Source organism: Micropterus salmoides, unplaced genomic scaffold, assembly GCF_014851395.1.
Source record: "Micropterus salmoides isolate LMB-PRFRI ecotype aquatic unplaced genomic scaffold, ASM1485139v1 Ms_hic_scaffold_14, whole genome shotgun sequence".
In the NCBI taxonomy this organism is placed as follows: domain Eukaryota; kingdom Metazoa; phylum Chordata; class Actinopteri; order Centrarchiformes; family Centrarchidae; genus Micropterus; species Micropterus salmoides.
This window is the reverse complement of record NW_024040485.1, coordinates 15,744,480-15,763,173: the sequence shown is the minus strand read 5'-3', so window position 1 is coordinate 15,763,173 and position 18,694 is coordinate 15,744,480. Positions and strand designations below refer to the sequence as shown.

General features: G+C 39.8%; 2 protein-coding genes across 4 annotated transcripts; one reads left to right on the top strand and one right to left on the bottom strand.

Annotated features, from left to right (window-relative positions):
• Nucleotides 1-1,136: 1,136 nt before the first annotated feature.
• Nucleotides 1,137-11,747, bottom strand: ss18 (SS18 subunit of BAF chromatin remodeling complex). 3 transcript variants are annotated; one of them, XM_038717965.1, is made up of 11 exons: nt 11,679-11,747; nt 11,147-11,223; nt 10,968-11,052; nt 9,663-9,819; nt 8,596-8,826; nt 8,296-8,466; nt 7,928-8,005; nt 5,822-5,944; nt 3,850-3,980; nt 3,377-3,439; nt 1,137-2,672 (listed from the first exon to the last, which is right to left on the bottom strand). In XM_038717965.1, exons 1-10 carry the CDS (start codon nt 11,745-11,747, stop codon nt 3,422-3,424), a joined length of 1,140 nt encoding a protein of 379 aa, XP_038573893.1. In that variant the 3' UTR covers nt 1,137-2,672; nt 3,377-3,421. The 3 variants fall into 3 exon arrangements, with proteins under 3 accessions (XP_038573893.1, XP_038573891.1, XP_038573894.1); XM_038717963.1 differs by lacking the exon at nt 3,377-3,439; XM_038717966.1 differs by lacking the exons at nt 3,377-3,439; nt 7,928-8,005 and having other exon boundaries at nt 2,646-2,672.
• A 733-nt stretch (nt 11,748-12,480) lies between these two features.
• On the top strand, nt 12,481-17,571 carry psma8 (proteasome 20S subunit alpha 8). The gene is made up of 7 exons (XM_038717962.1): nt 12,481-12,682; nt 13,798-13,924; nt 14,126-14,250; nt 14,439-14,561; nt 14,675-14,794; nt 16,924-16,986; nt 17,076-17,571. The coding sequence occupies exons 1-7, from the start codon at nt 12,581-12,583 to the stop codon at nt 17,169-17,171; spliced, it is 756 nt and encodes a 251-aa protein (XP_038573890.1). The 5' UTR covers nt 12,481-12,580; the 3' UTR covers nt 17,172-17,571.
• Nucleotides 17,572-18,694: the final 1,123 nt, after the last annotated feature.

Sequence of the window (18,694 nt, the reverse complement as noted above, 5' to 3'; positions counted from 1 at the left end):
TTATAATTATCAAAATATTGAACAAGATAATCATCCTCTTAAATGATACTGCCACTTCACTATTTGCCGTACCATCACATAACATGCATCGAGTAATGCTCTCCTGTAAGCTTTTGAATAACTAATTTAGAACTAACCAAAGCCAAAGAAATCTTTTTTGTGCATGACTTTGTAATATTGACTTACATAAGTTGGTCATTAATAAACTACCACAGAAATTCATACTCATACCAGAATACCTCCACGTCTCCCATTTAGTCATGTGCCCATCAATTTGAATTCATGAGCATAGAAAGATCTTGCATAGGAGGTAAGAGTCTCCTTGCCACCTCTTCATCCTCCCCTAACGGCCCCAGACACAGTCACAGGAGGAGTGACTTTGTCCGACCCCAATACCGTCTGCGAGAGCGCAGCTGAGGGCAGCAGCTGCCAGGGAGGACTGGTGGGGGAGCGCCCAAAACGCCAGCTCTGCCAAGCGGAGGGGCCAGGGGGAGCCCCAGTGGCAGCTGGGAAGGGTGGGGCGGCCAGCTGTGGAGCAGCAGGATGGTGGGGTGACTATGAGATGGCACTAAACCTGAGCAGGGATACACAAATGCACATTTTATACAAAGGCACACTCAAAAAGTTCACACTTCTTCCTTTTCTTAAAGCTCTTCTGCTGCACTCACCCACATTTACTCACACACAAACTCATCATCGGCACCAAAGGCAACCCAGGCAGTCTGTGGCCCTCTTAACACCGGCACCACTCTCCCATCACGTGCTTCGGCCACACATCTGGTGTACCATCTGTATCACTCGCCCCAATGTGACAGGTAGTCCCTCTCCCTCTCTGGAGGGAGCAGAAGGGGAAAAAGGGACACGGAAGGTAATTTTGGGTGTAAATGTGCTCTGGACCTCTCTGGATGCATCTGGACAAAGCAGACATGCTGCTGAGCGATGCAGGGTCATTATCAGTTGGAAACTGATTACCAGATAGCAGATGAAGACAAAACAATTATATCATACTGTCACATTATGACAGCACCAATAGTGCACATCTTGTTTATGTTGTCACCAGGATGAATGATTTTGCACGTTTGTATTAACAGCATCTCAATAAAAAGGTCAAATTCTATAAACAACAAGTCAAAATATATTAAAGATTCTTCCAATTTATTGTAATGTACAGTTATACATTGCCATGACACAAATGTGACCACTTTGATGGGGTGCAGAATGCAAAATATTAAAACAGCCATATAAACAATATCAGAGGACAATGAATTCCTCTTCCTTATGCCGCTGTACATATGGGACCAATAAAGTATGCACCATAAAACAGATATCAAGCCAGTGATATAAAACTGCACAACCAGTCTTTACTGCGAAATTAAGGAATCCATTCCAGAACATTATTTTCACATCTTATGTTACATATTTGACAGTAACTTTAGTATTCACACACACAACACTATTTAGAATGACATCAACTTAGACGTTTATCAAAGGGAAAGGGGGATTCCAGCAGTGTCAAGATCAACAAGACAAGGTACTTGTCAGAAATATGTTATACCAAGTTTGAGCTTTCCCATTCACCAATTTGCAGTCAATGGACAAGACTGAGGTGCTTGTATAGAAAAACAATACTAACAATCAGGCTTCAGAGAACATAAACTTAAAATTTGCAGTGGTATCTGCCACATATCACCCTTTTGGATACATATGTCAAATAAAAGCTAATGGCCATCATTCTGTCAAGTAATGTGGTTAAAAAAAATATAAAGGTATATATTCTTTCACTGACTTTAATACACAGCTTAACACATAACAGCAATTGTTTCATGTGTTTTCAGACATTAAACATTATCTAATTCCACGTATGCTGTTCGTATTCGTCCTTCGCCCAATTTCAATTGTAATTCATTTTTCATTTTTACACAAATAATTCATAGCCTCCATGTCACAAGTAGCAGATCCAATTTAATAGTTATACAATTCAACACAAAAAACTAAACAAAATGTGCTGGATGGGATCATCATTAAAGATATTTTTTAAAAAAACATTGACACATACACTTTATGAAATAAACAACACAGCTTTAGTACTAGTTTCCAATGTCTTATACAAAGTTAGCTTGATCTAAAAAGCATAAAATATATTTTTACATCATCACATACATCAAGACATGTACCATGGCCTAGCGGGAAGTTTGTCTGGTGCATTATTTTATCTCTAAGCCCCCACACATTTCCCTACTGCTGGCATTATTGCTTCTTATGAACAAGGAGCTGAGGGATAGAGTAACAATGCACCACAGTAGATTGAAACTGTACATTTAAAATCATCTCTGATATCCAAAATGTTTTAGCCTGTTTCACAATCTGCAATGCTAAAGGATAAGGCAGTTCCATTTTAAGGCATTGCTGCTTTGAGACATACTGGACCAGAGGGTGAGTCATGGACTTTGACATTATCAAGTCATGATGAACAGAATACATTTTATAGGCAAAGATAAGAGGGGAAAATGTATCTTGTATTTTTGAGTGTTGTATGTTCATGTCTGAGTGCATCTCAGTGAGCTACAACCATCATTTATATCTGCTTAGCAGTTGACCAGAGGTCAAAGCTCAGACAGAGCTGTGTGGGTTGCTGTGACCATCTCTCATTGCTGGTAATTTCCATACTGGCCCTGTGGAGAGAAATGTGACAGAGTTATGTTACTGACCTTCTCTATAAAGCAGAGTTAAAGCTTATATTCACAAATCTCAATAGGGTGCAAACAAACATCTGTGGTTTCAACCATATCATACTGCAAACCATGATTTATGGCTGCATTTGCTGGTATTGACCAGCGGGTGGCAGCATGGACTCACAACTCTAAATTCTAACTAGATACCTCAGGTTTCAGCAGTGGCATGCTGAGGACCATATTCCTTATTGAATAGTGGACACTAGTTGCAAGTGAGACAAAATCAGTGTAACTACAGTTTTAGTTGATGCATTTCTAAACAGGGGTCGAACTATGTGTTTGGTATTATGGAAAATACAATGGAAACAAACTGATCTGACAGTCTGAGATTCTCTCTCTCTCTCTCTCTCTCTCTCCAGTATTGTAAATTGCAGATTAAGGACTAAGGCACTAAGATTTTGCTGTCTTACTGCAGACTAAGCATGCTGTGTTCCTGGACCTCGTGAGTTACAATTCGACCCCTGGTTAATAACAAAATAAAAGAATACCAAAAAAAAAAAAAAAAAAAAAAAAAAAAAAAAAAAGGACAAAGATGGGAGAAAGATAAAGACAAAAGAGAGACAGAAGAAACATAACAAATGCAAATTAAGGCTAGGTGGTCAAACGTCTAGATTGGACGTTGAGGTCTTCACAGCAACCATTACCTTTGCTTCTTACAGAGCTAGTCAGGGGTTCAAATCCCTGGGTCTTTATTTCCTCATGTGCCCCTGAATATTCAAAGATAAAGATATCAAAGTGTAGCTGTGGTCGCCACATAAGACCACAGGAAATACAGGGCAACAAATAGATCTCCCTTTAAACACTAGAGCATTCTGCATCAAGTTTAAGGAAGAATCCTCTTAAAGCCCACTGAACTGGCATACCATATTAGCCAGGATATATAACTAAGACTCAAATTAACAAGTGAAAGACAATAGTAACACATACACCCTTTTGGGGAAGAACAGATTTAACTCCCAATATGATGACAGCATGCATAAAATACTACCTTTTAATGTTTACCTTCTAATTTCACTCACATTGGTCTCTGGTCTCACTACACAAAATATACAGTCTGGCAATAAACATAATAAGAGACAAACTAAGACTCACTGACCAGTGTTGTGGATATACTCACCTGGTCATAGCCATAGGGGCGTTGCTGCTGGGCTTGTGGGGGTCCAGGTTGAGGAGGGCGATAGCCCCCATACTGCTGTCCCTGCCCCTGAGGATAGTTAGGATACTGTCCTGGGGCACTTTGGGACGGACCTAAGAAAAATATTGAGAACTCAATTTAAAAATGATGTACGCTTGACAGAGTATACCTGAAACTATTTCAAATCAGGTACTTCTAACCTGTCATCATCAGCATGTTTTGTTTCTGGCACCACGTGGGCACCGTTCACACTGGGCAGCTTAGTTTGGATCCAGGAACAGTTTGTCTACAAATTTGGTAATGCAGGCAAAAACGTACCATAACCCATCCAAATAATCACAAGATCTTTTGTGTATGTTTTAATGGCTTTCAAAATCATTGGATAGAGACCTTCACTTATGTTTGAGCACTGAATAACATTCAAGCCCAACTTGATGACACAATTAGAAGAGTAGCCCCTTGCGCATTTTCTTCTTTTAGCGCAGTGCAATTTTTATTCTCATCACCTGCTTATAAAAAGATGCAACTCTGGATTTAAACAAAAGAACCAAGTGTGAAATCTGCCCAAGTTTTGCTCATTAACCGTTTCCTACGCGTTACTCTGAGAACTCTAGGGAATCCCAGTTTACTATCACTAATGGGCTGCAATAAAAAAGCTTATGGACGACAAAGAGTGGATGGTGGATATGTCAGACCCATTTGTTTTGGCTGCCTCCACAACGCCTGACTCAGTAATGAATGAGAATGAGTGAGTCAGGTTGAAGCCAGGCGGTTGGCTCCCTAATGCAAGGAGACATCAAGGAGATTGTGTTGGTCTTCATTAGAGGAGCAGGCTTCATTTAAAAAAATAAAAAATAAAAAATCACTTCATCAGCCCCCGTAAACTGTAGCTATCTATGCAGGTGCTGTGAAAGACCGAGCAAAGCTTGACTGGGGCTGAAGTCAAATGAGGCCCACGCAGCATCGTTAGGCGCTCATAATGCCTTTTGCTGTTGAGCATAACCTTGTGGGGGCCTGCGAGAGAAAGCGTATGCGTGCCAGATGGATCTCACCTCACAGCCTCTGCCTCTCTGCTAGCTCATTACTAACATGAGCTCTGGCTCAGACAGAGGGTGAGTGATGGAAAGTTCCAGTGAAAAATGGGATGAGGAAGAAAAAGCCCAAAGAGCTGCAGGAGCCTAAATACATGCATGTGGAACTTTTTTTAAAACATCCTTTACTTTATTCGTTTTGGTTAAATCCCAGAGCCACAGGCTCATAGTGAATACCCTTAAGTTAGAAAATATAAGCACGCAATATGTATAAGTCAATTAAGTGTTGTAACTTTAGTCTCCCACACTTTTTTCAATTCGTGTTTATTCGTACATTAGCTTTCCTTTTCTATCATGAGCTCCAAAGCATGACGGCTACTGAGTTCCTTGAAATGTTTCAAAGATTTCCAACTAAAGACTTACTAATCTATAACTTTACTTACACATATTCTTTAATATGTATGTTTGCTAATTTTAGAATATTTACAATTTACACTTTGCTTAACTATTTATCCATAATGCTCAAATGCAAGGAGTCCGAAATGTTTGGCTGGCAGTCTACACACACTTTGCCCAATGTCTGTACCCATCAGCCAAAGCTCCTCTCCCACTCCCTCGGAACAGTGTGTCATATCAAACTGAAGCACCAGGAGAAATGTTAATGTGGTGCCAGCCACCACTACTGATTAAATGTCTTCTACCAAGCACCAATCCCCTAACCGTTCATTAAGGCGGTCCTTTAATTCCTTGCTATTGACAATGTCTTGACATGCATTTGGCACAGTTACATTTCCAAGGGGCAGTGACCATCAACGGACTCAGAGGGGATTATAATTCAACAGTAAAAAAAAGGTAGCTAAAGAGAGGTGATAGTGCCTCCTACAGGACAAATATGTGCCCCTACTCGAGAGAAGGTTACTCACCATAACCCTGCTGCTGTGGTGGGTAGGCCTGTTGACCCGGGTACTGCTGTTGGGGAGGGTAGCCCTGCTGCTGGGGAGGGCCTTGCTGGTATGCTTCCTGCTGTTGGCCATACTGGGCATTACCTTCAGGGGGTAACAGCAGGCAATGTGAGCAATATGTTGGCAACTAGTCTTACAGCATAACAGCAAAGCCAACAGGTAGACAATGGATTTTCTTCCTATGCTATTACTTAAGAAATCAATTTTGGATGGGGCTGTTAAGATGCACCTGTAATTGCTACACATCACACACAGCTGGCATATACAGCCATTAGAAATACAACCGCATTATGTGAAACTATTAGCAAATGTAAAGTTTACAATTGGATAGATACTATCCAATAGTAAGTCATACATACAGTAGAAGTGAAGACATTCATGTAAAAAAGGATCAATTAAATAAGTGATGTATAAAAGTAACACAAATGGTAACTTTAAAAGCATCCTAATCTAAAAATACCTTTAACACACCCATGTCAGCATTATCCTGAGCACACACACATATTAGAAGATATAAAAGATCCCTTTTATGATAACAGTGTTCAGATGAATGCTCGTTAGGCCAACCAATGCCTTGTTCAGGACACGGTGGAGGCATATGACCTGTATCAGCTCAACGTGGACACATGGAGCTAATACTTACAATTTATTCAGGTAATACCTGGCATTTAAAAATTAAGATAATCTCAGTGGGATAAAATGAAACTGATCGTGTTGTTGAGGAATTCAGGGATGCACAACATTTAGCAAGCAAATAATATTTTATTTAATTATTTTATTAATATTTTTTTTTCCTTCTTCAAAAAAAAAGGAAATACTTGTGTTTGAAAGGTCAAAGGGAAAATAGTGTAGTCAGTAGAGAGAACAAAAAAACAAACAATAAGTAAATGTTAATTGAACAAGAGAGAGAAGGAGTTGTTTCTTATGAACCTGTAATTTTTCAGTGAGGCTCCTACTATAAAAATACCATAATCTGGAGTACGTCAAATGTTAATTTAGAGGATAATGCAGTGATAGATTATTTCTCAAATATAGTGGTTTACAAGTCACTAGTGCTGCATTTCTGCACATCACAAGGATTGTTTAATTCATGTGCACAAAATATGCATTTTTAGAAAGACATGCAAACAAGTAGCATGCTATGTAGTTAACAAAGTATCACCATAGACTGTATAAAACATGGACATAGTGTCTGACACTGGCCATAGTTTCTGAAGAGCCGTTGTGAAGCTCTCTATGGAGTGGCTCCCGGTGGCTCCAGCCGTCACCATCTTGGCAGTGTCTCACACAGGCTAATCCAAAAATGGGCAACAAAGAAGTGGAACTGAGGTGGGCCAAAGGAAGCCTGGTTGCTGAACCCCCTAGCGGCTAGCCACCTGAGAGGGCACCCACCTGTCACTCAAAGCAGCCATGTCCTTAATTATGGATAACTTTAAGCCTTACTATAATTTAAAGGGTTAATTTTTATTAAAAAAAAAATTTTTAACTACACCCTCTGTACAGTTGTCATAAACGGGGAAGCTATAGAGACAAAAATGTACCAGGCTGTAAACATGTTTGTTTATGCTGTAAAGTTGGACATTTTAACATGGGGGTCTATGAAGACTGACTTGGTTTTGGAGTTCACGTCAAGTGGCCATTCAATGAACAGCAGTTTTTGGCACTTTCACGTTGGCTTCATTTGTCAGTCCTGGAGATTGTTGCTTGAGTATCTTGTGTGACATTTTTTAATGAGAATCTGAAGGATCAACATTTTAATTTAGAAAAGCTTTGACCATTGATACTCACACAAGACTCTGTCCCTGACTTTTGGGGATGGCTTTAAAATACTGGTTAAGTGCTAACTTATACATGGACTGCAGCCCCCTTTGGATTAAAGTGCACTCAGGGGGCATGTGGAGGCTTCCTCAGATTTAGATGCCATATTTTTTCTTTGTCAGAGCCCAAAGTCACTTTGATTTTCCCAGAAAATAATGAAGAAACTGAAATATTGATTTTGTCACAGTCTCTTTGCATCATTTGTGTTTTAACACAACTCCTGGGTTAATTTTTTGTTGGTTTTCCTACCTTCTGAGGCTCCCTGTCCTGCGTGACTGTACTGGTCTCCATAGTAGTCTTCCTGCCCTGGGTACTGCTGAGGGGGTCCTACATACACATACACACAACATACACACAAGTAGATTCAAGGTGTTGTTGGATCGGTTTTGTAAGGGGAAGAGTAGAGAGGATGGGTCCCTTGCCGCTAGCTCTTGTTAGAAAGCTTTCTTTTGGTCACTTGACTAATTTTATGATTGGAGGCTTTAGGTTACATGTTTAGTCATCAGGATGTCTGTGAGCTACAGAAGTGGAAATAGAGGAAATTGTAAGATTAAGAAGGTTAGGGAGACCAACACTCACAACTTGCACACTTAACAGACACACTCTGAGGGGTATACCTTGTTGTGGGGGTCTGTAAGGCGGCATTGGCCTCTGCCCCATGACATGGTTCCCTTGGCTGACCTGGCCCATCATGCCCATTGGGTTCTGTTGACCTTGGTAGTGCTGTCCGCCACCACCAGGAGGCATGTTATACTGCTGAGAGGGAGGCTGCTGGTGCATCATGGGCCCTGTAGTACACCAACAAAGTGTTACCTCTAAAATGCAGGTGAATGATGTGCAGCAATCACCAGTCAGAAAGGTGATATGGACTGGAAACCAATACAACCAAGTGGAAACAAACAAATTAGTTTTTTTACCTTGATTGGGCTGCATGTTCATGTTTGGCCGAGGCCCATAGTTTCCCATGGGCTGGCCCTGGGTCATGTTCATTTGGCTCTGAGCTGGCATGCCCTGGGAAGAAGGGACGGTGTGATTGTAACCACCCATCGAGCCATGGCTGCTGGGGGGCATATTCATAGAGCCACTGGGCATGTTTGGGGGCTGGTTGGGGCCTGGACCGGGACCTTGCATGGGCATGTGATTAGGCCCTGGAAAACAACAGCAGAGATGATTCATGACTCCCTTTGAAAAACTACATAAATATTTAACACGCATGCTTATGTGTAATTTCTATCACATTGTGATACGTCCACTGTGCTGCTCTATGAGCAACTGTAATGACAGGCTTTCAATACAACAGGAATGGTATGTGAAGTCATCCTTTCTATCAAGTAAGGATTTACTAGTTGTCTTCTTTCACCTAGAATTAGTGACGCAATACTATGTGTATAACACATTAACAAAGCAACTCACAACAGTTCCAATAACATGGCCAACAAGAGCAGTAATAACATATATATCCCTGTTGTGAGGTTTCAATGGAAATCCAGAATACACAATGGCACGACATGGTACAGCTTAAGTGAACACTACCATGCCAGGGGAAAGTGACCCTACAGTGGCAACATTTACTGGTTTCTAATATGGTGGCCTTGACTTTTACCCTTCAGAATTTACAACCATTGTGTGGTACAGAAATCAATACCTTTGAGAGGAAAAAAAAAACAAAACATCAAGGCACCTCTGTTTGTTTGTTCGAACATCATAATATACGATACACACGTTTGCAAACAAAAGCCAAACAAACCACACACTGAAACAGACCGTGATAATTAAGGAGGAAAGGATAAATATAATCAAAGAGAGTACAAGTCCAAGACCACCATAGCTGGCAAATGGGTGACATCATCCTTCAGCAGAGCGACCTCCCTCACAGTTCGGTGGTGTTGCTAGGCAACCCAAGTGAAACAGGGACTGAGGGAAAAGAAGTGGAAAGAAAGGATAGTTAAAGATGAGGGAGGGAAGTTGAGGAGGGGTCACTTACCAGGCATCTGTCCATTCATCTGGTTCTGCATGTGTGGGGCTGGAGGGCCACCGCTGACCATACCCTCAGAGGCCATGTTGTGACCGTGAGGTGGCTGAGGGGGGGGTCCACTTTGGTTCATCCCACCAGGGCCCATGGGCATGTTCTGAGTGGGCGGCTGCGGGCGCACAACACAGACACAAAACACACATCAGCTGGCTGGAAACACATCTGAGCCATTCAAAAGAAAAAAAGCAGATAATAGCTCAAAAAAGTACAACTGTGATATACCTTTATCATGGATGACACATTTTTTTAATATACTGTATAGGGAATAAATACACACAGTACAATATATAAGTGACAAAATCACTGAATAAATTGTCCTTAATAATGTCGCAGCCAGTGACTAAAAAAGGTGTTGAACAGAATGCATCGGGAGCCCTTAAGCATAAAGACGTAGGCTAACAAATTCAACACATAAACATTACTTAAGAGTAACTTCAATCTAATCTCCTTCAGCTTTATGATATGATGGGGTGATACAAATAAAAACAATGGGCCTCTAAGCAAAGCCAAATATGCACCTTTTACAAGCATAAGTGCACAGAACAAGTTCATACTGGTGGCGCATCCACAAAGGACATCCGATGTCAATAGGTAATACTGATACTTTAAGGAGTACTCCAGTGCATTTATATTGAACTTCCATAAAGTTTGGGGACTTGCAATAGACAGATTGGTGAAAAATAAGCCAAGATATATATCCACACTTAACCCTTATATGGGTCATGCAAAAATGCTGGATTCTGCATTTTCCATACACTTGGTGACATCACTGGGGTTTTTCCTTTCAGACTTTGGAAAGCTCCCTTGAGAACCACAGAAGGCATTATGCTGTCTGACTTCACAGGCTGAGTAGTAACCCTTGCTTCAAGCACATTAACAAAGGTTTAAATCTTGTTGAGGTCCCCTTTAATGCAAGAGTGGGGTTAGACTGAATTTGACATCCAAAAAAAGAATCAGGACATTATGTGCATGTGCAATTAAATTCATAGTTCAGACTATATATTATTTAATATGAGAAATTGTAAATTTGAAATAACACATCAGACAATCTATTATTACATAACATGACAGTTTCTTAGATAATGTAATAGTGCACTGACTGCTTTGTTTGGAATCCTTACTTTTTTTTTTTTAAGATGATTTACCTGAACCAATACCCAAGTGACTTTTACTGGACATAAGTTAATACAAGAGCTCAGAAGTCATACTAGTATACAGCTCACTCACTCAAAATAATCAGCAAGGACCAATACTCACAGCAGGGAGGAGAGACTGCATGTTCTGATTGGAGTCTGCTATCGTGGCCAGGTACACTAAATTTCTGTGCAGCATCTGTTGATACCTGGGCAGGTGGAGAGTCATCCATACAGGTTCTGAGTTAATGTGAACTTAAAATCACTGTAGCGCGCAGGAGAGAAGGGATTTTCATAACTTACTGTGAACATTCTGCTGTTTTGCCTTTACTCTGGAAGTCCATTATACACTGGATCAGCTGGTTGTTTTCGTCAAGTAACTGCAAAAGTGAATGCAGAGAAGACAAAATTTAAAAACTAGCAATACTGAGTAATTTGGTATGGCCAGTCCTTTGCTTGCTGATGACTGCTCGGCCTAATTGGAAAACAACGAAGAGGATGGGGGGCGTTTTTGTGAAATGTGAGTGTGCGTTTCTAGCTAACAAAAGACGCGTCTTGCTAGCTAGCTGTCCTTTGCTAACAAAACGGCAGGCCTTCATTCATATTAAATACAATTATACGTTAGTCTGGTAAATCGGCCTAAGACTCATCGTCTACACATGGCGTCCTGACTCCACAGAGGTTCATATTCACCGCGCTTTGACCCTGCAAAATTGTTCCCGATCTATTCACAGTTGGACTTGGATGGGCACTGCTACATTGATTAGCTCAACGGCTAGCAGCGTCTATGATACCATAGCCTCCATTCTGAGACGCGCTAAAAAAGATGAATTACCTTTTGTATTCCAGCGGGTGTTATATCACCCTTCCCGCGCTGCCTGTGAGGTGCAAACGCCACCGACATGGTGATACTCTAAAAAATGAAAGTGAACTAGAGCATAAAAGTCATAGGTTGCTAACACTTAACAAATCGGTAGAACTCAGATCACACAGTTCAGAATAGGATGCAATTTCGTAATGCAGTGGTCCGTTTTAGGGGGGACACAACATATTTGTAAATATAGTTGATGATTATTATTTATTTAGAATATATGGCAATACACAATGTTTAAATTAATTATATGTACATTGTACTATTTGAACATATTTAATTATATATTTGAATGCACCAATATTTTGCCTTAATTGAATTACGATTTCACCTATTTGTTTATATAGTGGAACAGTCTAGATGTAGTCCAAAAGGCCACGGGAAACGGGCTGCTCAACAAAAAGGGGAAACAGTCAGACTCACTAGTTTGATCAAATATTTCATAATAATTACAATAATAATAATGCATGCAGTTTTAGGCAATCAAATCTGATAACAATGTTTATAAGCCCTCGTTTTATGTATTTAAGTTCACTGGCATTGCACCCTCATTCCACGTCACTAAATGAAATGAAATGAGTAAATGAAATGCAGTATTTAATATTGATCTTGCGTCTTTTTTTCTTGTAACGTTCAAATAAAATATTTGCTTCGCAGAGCTTATACGGACATTAATTTAAGTATTCTACTACAATTTTTGTTCAACCATCTTCTGGCGGACCCTATCTTTGGTATCGCCCCAGTTCAGAGGTCATACGCATGCGCTATTCACCACAGGGCAACTTCACGAGCATTTTGTAGCTAACTAGCTGAATCATTTTGCTGGTCTCCCTGTTTCTTGTGAATTGTACGTGTATTTCAGTGCAATGGCGGCAAGATATGACAGAGCTATCACCGTATTTTCTCCCGATGGTCATCTCTTTCAGGTGGAGTATGCACAAGAAGCTGTAAAGAAAGGTTCCACAGCGGTAAGTCCCAAAATGAAACTAATGCTTAAGCTAATGTTAGCAGCAGTTAGCCAACCTGCTAAGCTAGCGACGAACTCCTGTATTTTGCTAATTTTGTCACAATCTGTTACACTCCAAGTGTTGTGGAAGTGCATTTTTTTAACCACCCTGTTGGAATGCAACTTCAGCATGTAACGCAATAATTATTAAAGGTTTTTGAAAAGAGAGTATCACTAGCAAGAATTTTGTCGCTGTGTCACTCTCAGTAGTTTCAGTTTCACTGTGATAACGTTACCTTAACGTTAACTGTTCATGCTACTTCACAGAAACAGAATTTGATTTATACGTGTTTAGCAAAGTTGCCGTTTGTTAAAATGGTAACGTAAGGAAAGACAAAACCTACCGTTATGTCTGCATGGTATTTCTCATGTAACGTTAACGTTACTAGGCTGCATCACTATTTCACTAATTTAAGTTTGACGTTAGGTTTTGAGGTTAACGGTAGCTGTATAACGTTATTCATTACGCCACTGTAGTTGTAGATTCACTGGTTACCGATAACTTCTCTAACTTGCTAGTAACTGGAGGTGTAGGAAGTTCAGGAAGATTTACTACTAACTGCGTTACAAAGAGTAATTGTTTTTGAGTTTGTTAATCTGATTAATGGCAGCCCAATATTTTGTTAAATAAACTCACTAATAAGGCTGTGATCTGAGTGCAGTTAGTGTGTTGGATGTGCATCAAATTATGTTCTTGTTTTGTCAGGTTAATCAATTTAAAACGTACTTTTGTTTGCCATAATTGCACGTTTTAATTGACTAACCTCTCTAAATAAGAATATAATTTCCACACTCTGCTGTCCTGAATAGTGTGGTCCTTAACTGCTCCACTGATCAATTTGGTGTTGAAAATGAGAAACACAGATACCAAAGATGACCTAAAGTAAAAAAGAAGTGTACTTAACTTTACACAGCAAAGTTGAAACAGGCCCTCAGTCTGTTAATTCAACTTATTTGAAAATTCTGGACATGAGCTATTTACTGCTGTCATACCAACAATTGCCAGCCCCTGGTATTTAAGTGTTCTGTGTTGCCAAGGTTTAGAAATTTAATTTAGATACATTTTTTACTGCACAGGTGGGGATCAGAGGAAAAGACATTGTTGTCCTTGGTGTTGAGAAGAAGTCTGTAGCAAAGTTGCAGGAGGAAAGGACTGTCCGCAAGATATGTGCCCTGGACGAGCATGTCTGCATGGCATTTGCAGGTACCTCAGACAACAAAACATTTTCAGTAACTGAATAATACATTCAGTATGTAACATGGCATAGGGGATAAGATCAGTTGTCACAAACATTACATCTTTGCTGATATCTGTACCAGTGATTATTATGGTTTTCACTGAAATGTCCTGTTGTATTTGACCTGTATGTTGCATGGCAACTTAACCTCTTTCAATGTTTTTAAGGACTGACGGCAGATGCCCGTATTGTGATAAATAGAGCTCGGGTGGAATGCCAGAGCCACAGACTAACTGTTGAGGATCCAGTCACAGTGGAATACATCACACGCTACATAGCTACACTGAAACAGGTACTTGTTTACAATTCATTTACTAAAAGCCATCTGTAAGATTTCACATTCAGTGGGCATAAACACAACATCGCATAAACTTTCAGTTACTGGTCTTTAATAATAGTTCACAAAATCTTATTTTATTTCTAATAAAGATTTGTAAGAATGACAAGTCATATCACACTGTATATCGGCCATGTTTCTAGCGCTACACTCAAAGCAATGGCCGCAGGCCGTTTGGGATCTCTGCGTTAATTGTTGGCTTTGACTACGATGGGACTCCCAGGCTGTATCAGACAGACCCATCAGGAACCTACCATGCCTGGAAGGTAAGTGAGTTTGCTCTGTGAAGATGACTTTTTCTTGTTACACTTGTATAAGTATCCTGCCAGTATAAAATTGATTAATAATTGAATTTTGTGTTATGGCTAAAAAAAATCAGGCAAATGCAATCGGCCGTAGCGCAAAAACTGTGAGGGAGTTCCTGGAGAAGAATTACACAGATGAAGCCATTGCTGGGGACAATGAGGCAATCAAGTTGGCTATCAAAGCTTTGCTTGAGGTAAGGTCAAATTTATTTTGGCATTGACATATTTGAATTTACACACTTTTCCATTAGCTACATAAATTGGGATTTAATAATTACTAAACTGCTTCACAATAGGATTACCTCACTGCCATAAAAATATTTCTTTTTGTGGCCCTACAAAGAGCATGTCTCAAGTAAGACATGCTCAGAATGAGATGTAGTGACCACCAGTGACCATGTAGTGAATTTAATACAGTCCTGACTTTATCAAAGAGCGCCAGCTGCTGCCAGATGTAAACCATAAAGCGATCTGCCACTGGCTAATTGTTAGGTTTCCGTGCCTTACAATGCTTGTTCTGTTTGGCTGAAACCACCCTAGCACAGGTAAAAACAGGATGCATGTGTACTGTTACATTTTCCAACGTTCATGTAACACTACCTCTAATGCTCACTGAAATGCTCCCACAGTGCTTTAGAATGTTTTTTTTCTCCCGTGGTGTTGCAGTTTTTCTTTCGCTAGTCCACATAATTCGCTGTATTACGACTACAAAGACCAACATGTAGCTGTCATGTTATTGCCGCGAGTCGGAGTTCGGATTGATTGTAACGTTACCGCAGATAAAAAGGAGGTTAATTCTTCAGCTGTGTGAAAGAGCTTAGTAACTCTTGCCTGAAAGAAACAGAGCTTGGGGCTTGGTTAAAACCAGTTGCTAGCAACGTATTTGAAGCCTACTATCATTGCTTAATAATGAGCGCCGCTACTTAAATTTCACACGATCATTAATGATTTTCAGTAAGCTACAGTAACACTCAACACATGGCTGTGTCTCTCTCCTCATTCTTCAAAGGACGAGCAAATGTGAGGAAGAGAGCGTCAGAAAGTGAAAAGTCAGTAAAGGATCAGCATGTTGTCGGGTTACATCTCTGTCCTGTACATCTTGATAGTTAAATTACATTAAAAAGAATGGAAGGTGCTGACCACGGAGGAGCTGAGATTAGTAACGGAAAAGCAAATTAGGGATGCAAACTAGTCCTTTTTAAGCTAATGAGAAGATTATTGTTTTTGATTTAGATGTACAAATGAAATGCTTGTAATTGTGTAGAAGGGAGGAGGTTCTCATGTTGCCTATATTTTATGTTAATTTCTACAAATGTATAAAGCAGAAAATTAAGACACAAAAGGTAAACATGAACAGTGTGTAATGATTCTGAGGTCATTAACATTGTTTTCCTGTCATTATAAGATGGTGTGGCTCAAAACTGCTTGGTGCTGCGCCATGAATGTAAAATTGTGGAAAGCATCAGAACTAATCACGTGAATTTTCCCAGATCTAAGGGTTATAATTCAAATCCAGTAGACTTATTTAGAAAGTTTAGCTTTTGGGGTGTAGTTTATTCAACATCTGCTCTAGATTTACCTACTTCTTATTCACAGATGTGGTAATAAGAATGTTCCGAAATTATGTGGAATTGTATATTTCTTTATTGGAAAACATAAAAATTTTCTTGGGAGGACCAAACCCCTAACACAAAAATACCATCTTAATTTTTTACATTTTACCGCACTGTGAAAGCATGTTTTAATCCCCGTGGAAATTATTTTTATTATTATTTGTAAATGTACCTGCTTTGCACCTGCCTCGACTTCTCCCTGCACACGCTCACACACACACCTTTACCCCTGGTCTCTCACTGCAAACACACCGGCTTTCCCCGCCTCTCTCTGTCTCACTGTCTGCTCCACTGAGTTTCTCCATTAGCAGTAGGTTATGTCTTAGAAAATCGCTGAAAAGACACAAAACTCGTAATTTTTCTGGATTTATCCACATGCCAGCTTGTTAATTACGTAGCTTATCAATGTCATCGTCCATACCCATGTTTCATTGTTGACATCATCCAATGCCAATTTTGTATACATCACTCAACCCAAATTAGAATACATTTATTTACTCTGCAAGTCATTTTGTGACAGCATTTCCATGTTTATTTTTTTGATGTTGTGAGATAGGTCTTAAATTTCATTGATAGTGGTCTTAAAAATGTCTAAAATCTTAATACTTTATCTCACAGCCTGTTAATATGAGCCTGAGTCAGAGGCTACAGTAGTTTACAGTATATGCTGATGTGCGTAGAATTTCACTTAAGTATTTGTTTCGTCACAGGTTGTCCAGTCAGGAGGGAAAAATATTGAACTTGCTGTTATCAGACGGAATCAGCCACTGAAGGTGATTTGCTGCAAATTATATTTGGGTTATTTTTTATTTTTTACTTTTTTATTTATAGCCTAATAATTGCCTTTTTTGACTGTTTTCAGATTCTGGAGTCCAAGGAAATTGAGACTCTGGTAGCTGAGATTGAGAAGGAAAAAGAAGAAGAGGCCGAGAAGAAGAAGCAGAAGAAGTCCACTTGAAGCAGTTAACGAAGAGTTTTTCTTTATTGCACTTGGATGACAATAGTATGTTTGGGTTGCAAATATTAGTACTTTTTAGAGGGATTACTTCCCTCAGTTATGTCATTGTAAAGAGCTAAATCATAACTTGAGATCTGTTGATGTTCAAACGTTTTCAACATGTTTCTGAATTTACAAAGAATGTCAAGTCCCTCTACTTCCAGCTATTGAGTTGACTGGTGTTTAAAAACACATACATCTCAAGTTAGGATTTAGCTCTTAAACTACGCTTGCAGGATGTTTTTATATCATTCACCTAACAGCTATGATGGTGATGAATCCCAAATGTTGAAATAAACTGTTTGCAACATTCAGAAACATAATGAAACGAAATATTCAATAAAAGCGGACTTGTTTGTAACATGTTGAATCATTATTTATAAAACTAGTTTTAAACAGTCTGATATGCCAAATGGCTTTACAAGACAGTGTGTGCGTATAAGACTGATTAATATTGTGTTTACGAGTGGCGCACTGACTGGTCTCTTAAAGATCAGAGTAGACTGACTTAAAAAAAACAGCAGAGGAATGGGGTCCTACCCCCCATCCCCACCCCTTTATTGATTATCCTACTGCAAAGGAAGTACTACGATAAAGATAACTACAGTTTAAAAGACCACTTGCGGCGGTGTAGTGTGTGGCTATAAAGTGCAATGGTTTTCATTTATCAGCATTCTGTCGCACAGACCTGGAAATGGAGAGGGGAGAAAAAAAAAAGGTGTCTTCGATTGCTTTATAAAGTGCTCACCTTTTCCTCAGTCATTTAAAACAAATTAGTGATGAGCGACTGAAGTGTCTAATGGTGGCCCAGCGAGACCCCTTTTTTCTGCTCCTTTTTTATTTCACCCTAAATTCGCTTATCAAGCAACCACTGCTCTGAATTCTCAACGACACAATTATAGCCGGCGGTGTGGTAGGGCTGCTTAATGGGATCCTGGCCTCAGACCCCAGTGGGAACTTTCAGTGACTTTAATCTGGAGCCCTTTGAAAAGTTGTGCCGTGCTGTGCTGAAGAGCCCCAGGGGTTCCCTCTGACTCTCACCAAAGACATAATGGTGAATGGTAAAGTCCTTCATTTAGAGTCATCTCCCCAAGCCAGGATTTCCTGAGTGGGATGCCCTGGCTGCCTTGACTAGAGCAATTGCACTTTGTCTGCAATTTGCCTTGTTTGTGAGTCTTATAGGTTGGTGTTTGGGCTGATGTCAGAGGATCAATTAAGCCTCTGATATCACTTCCCATACATAATGTCATTAAATCCTAGGAGGGCAATAAAAATAGGGTACGTATGACTCGCACTCAGCCATTTCATCCATACACTAATTGCCACATTAATATATTTCAGAATTTGAAGATTAGTGTGCTTTCACAGCCACTGGTTTGTTGCTGCTCAGGTTGCAGACAGGTGGTGAATCCACTGAATGACAAAAACAAGCTATAGGTAAACTTTATTAAAGTTCTGGGTAATCCTCTAGCTACAGAGGTTAT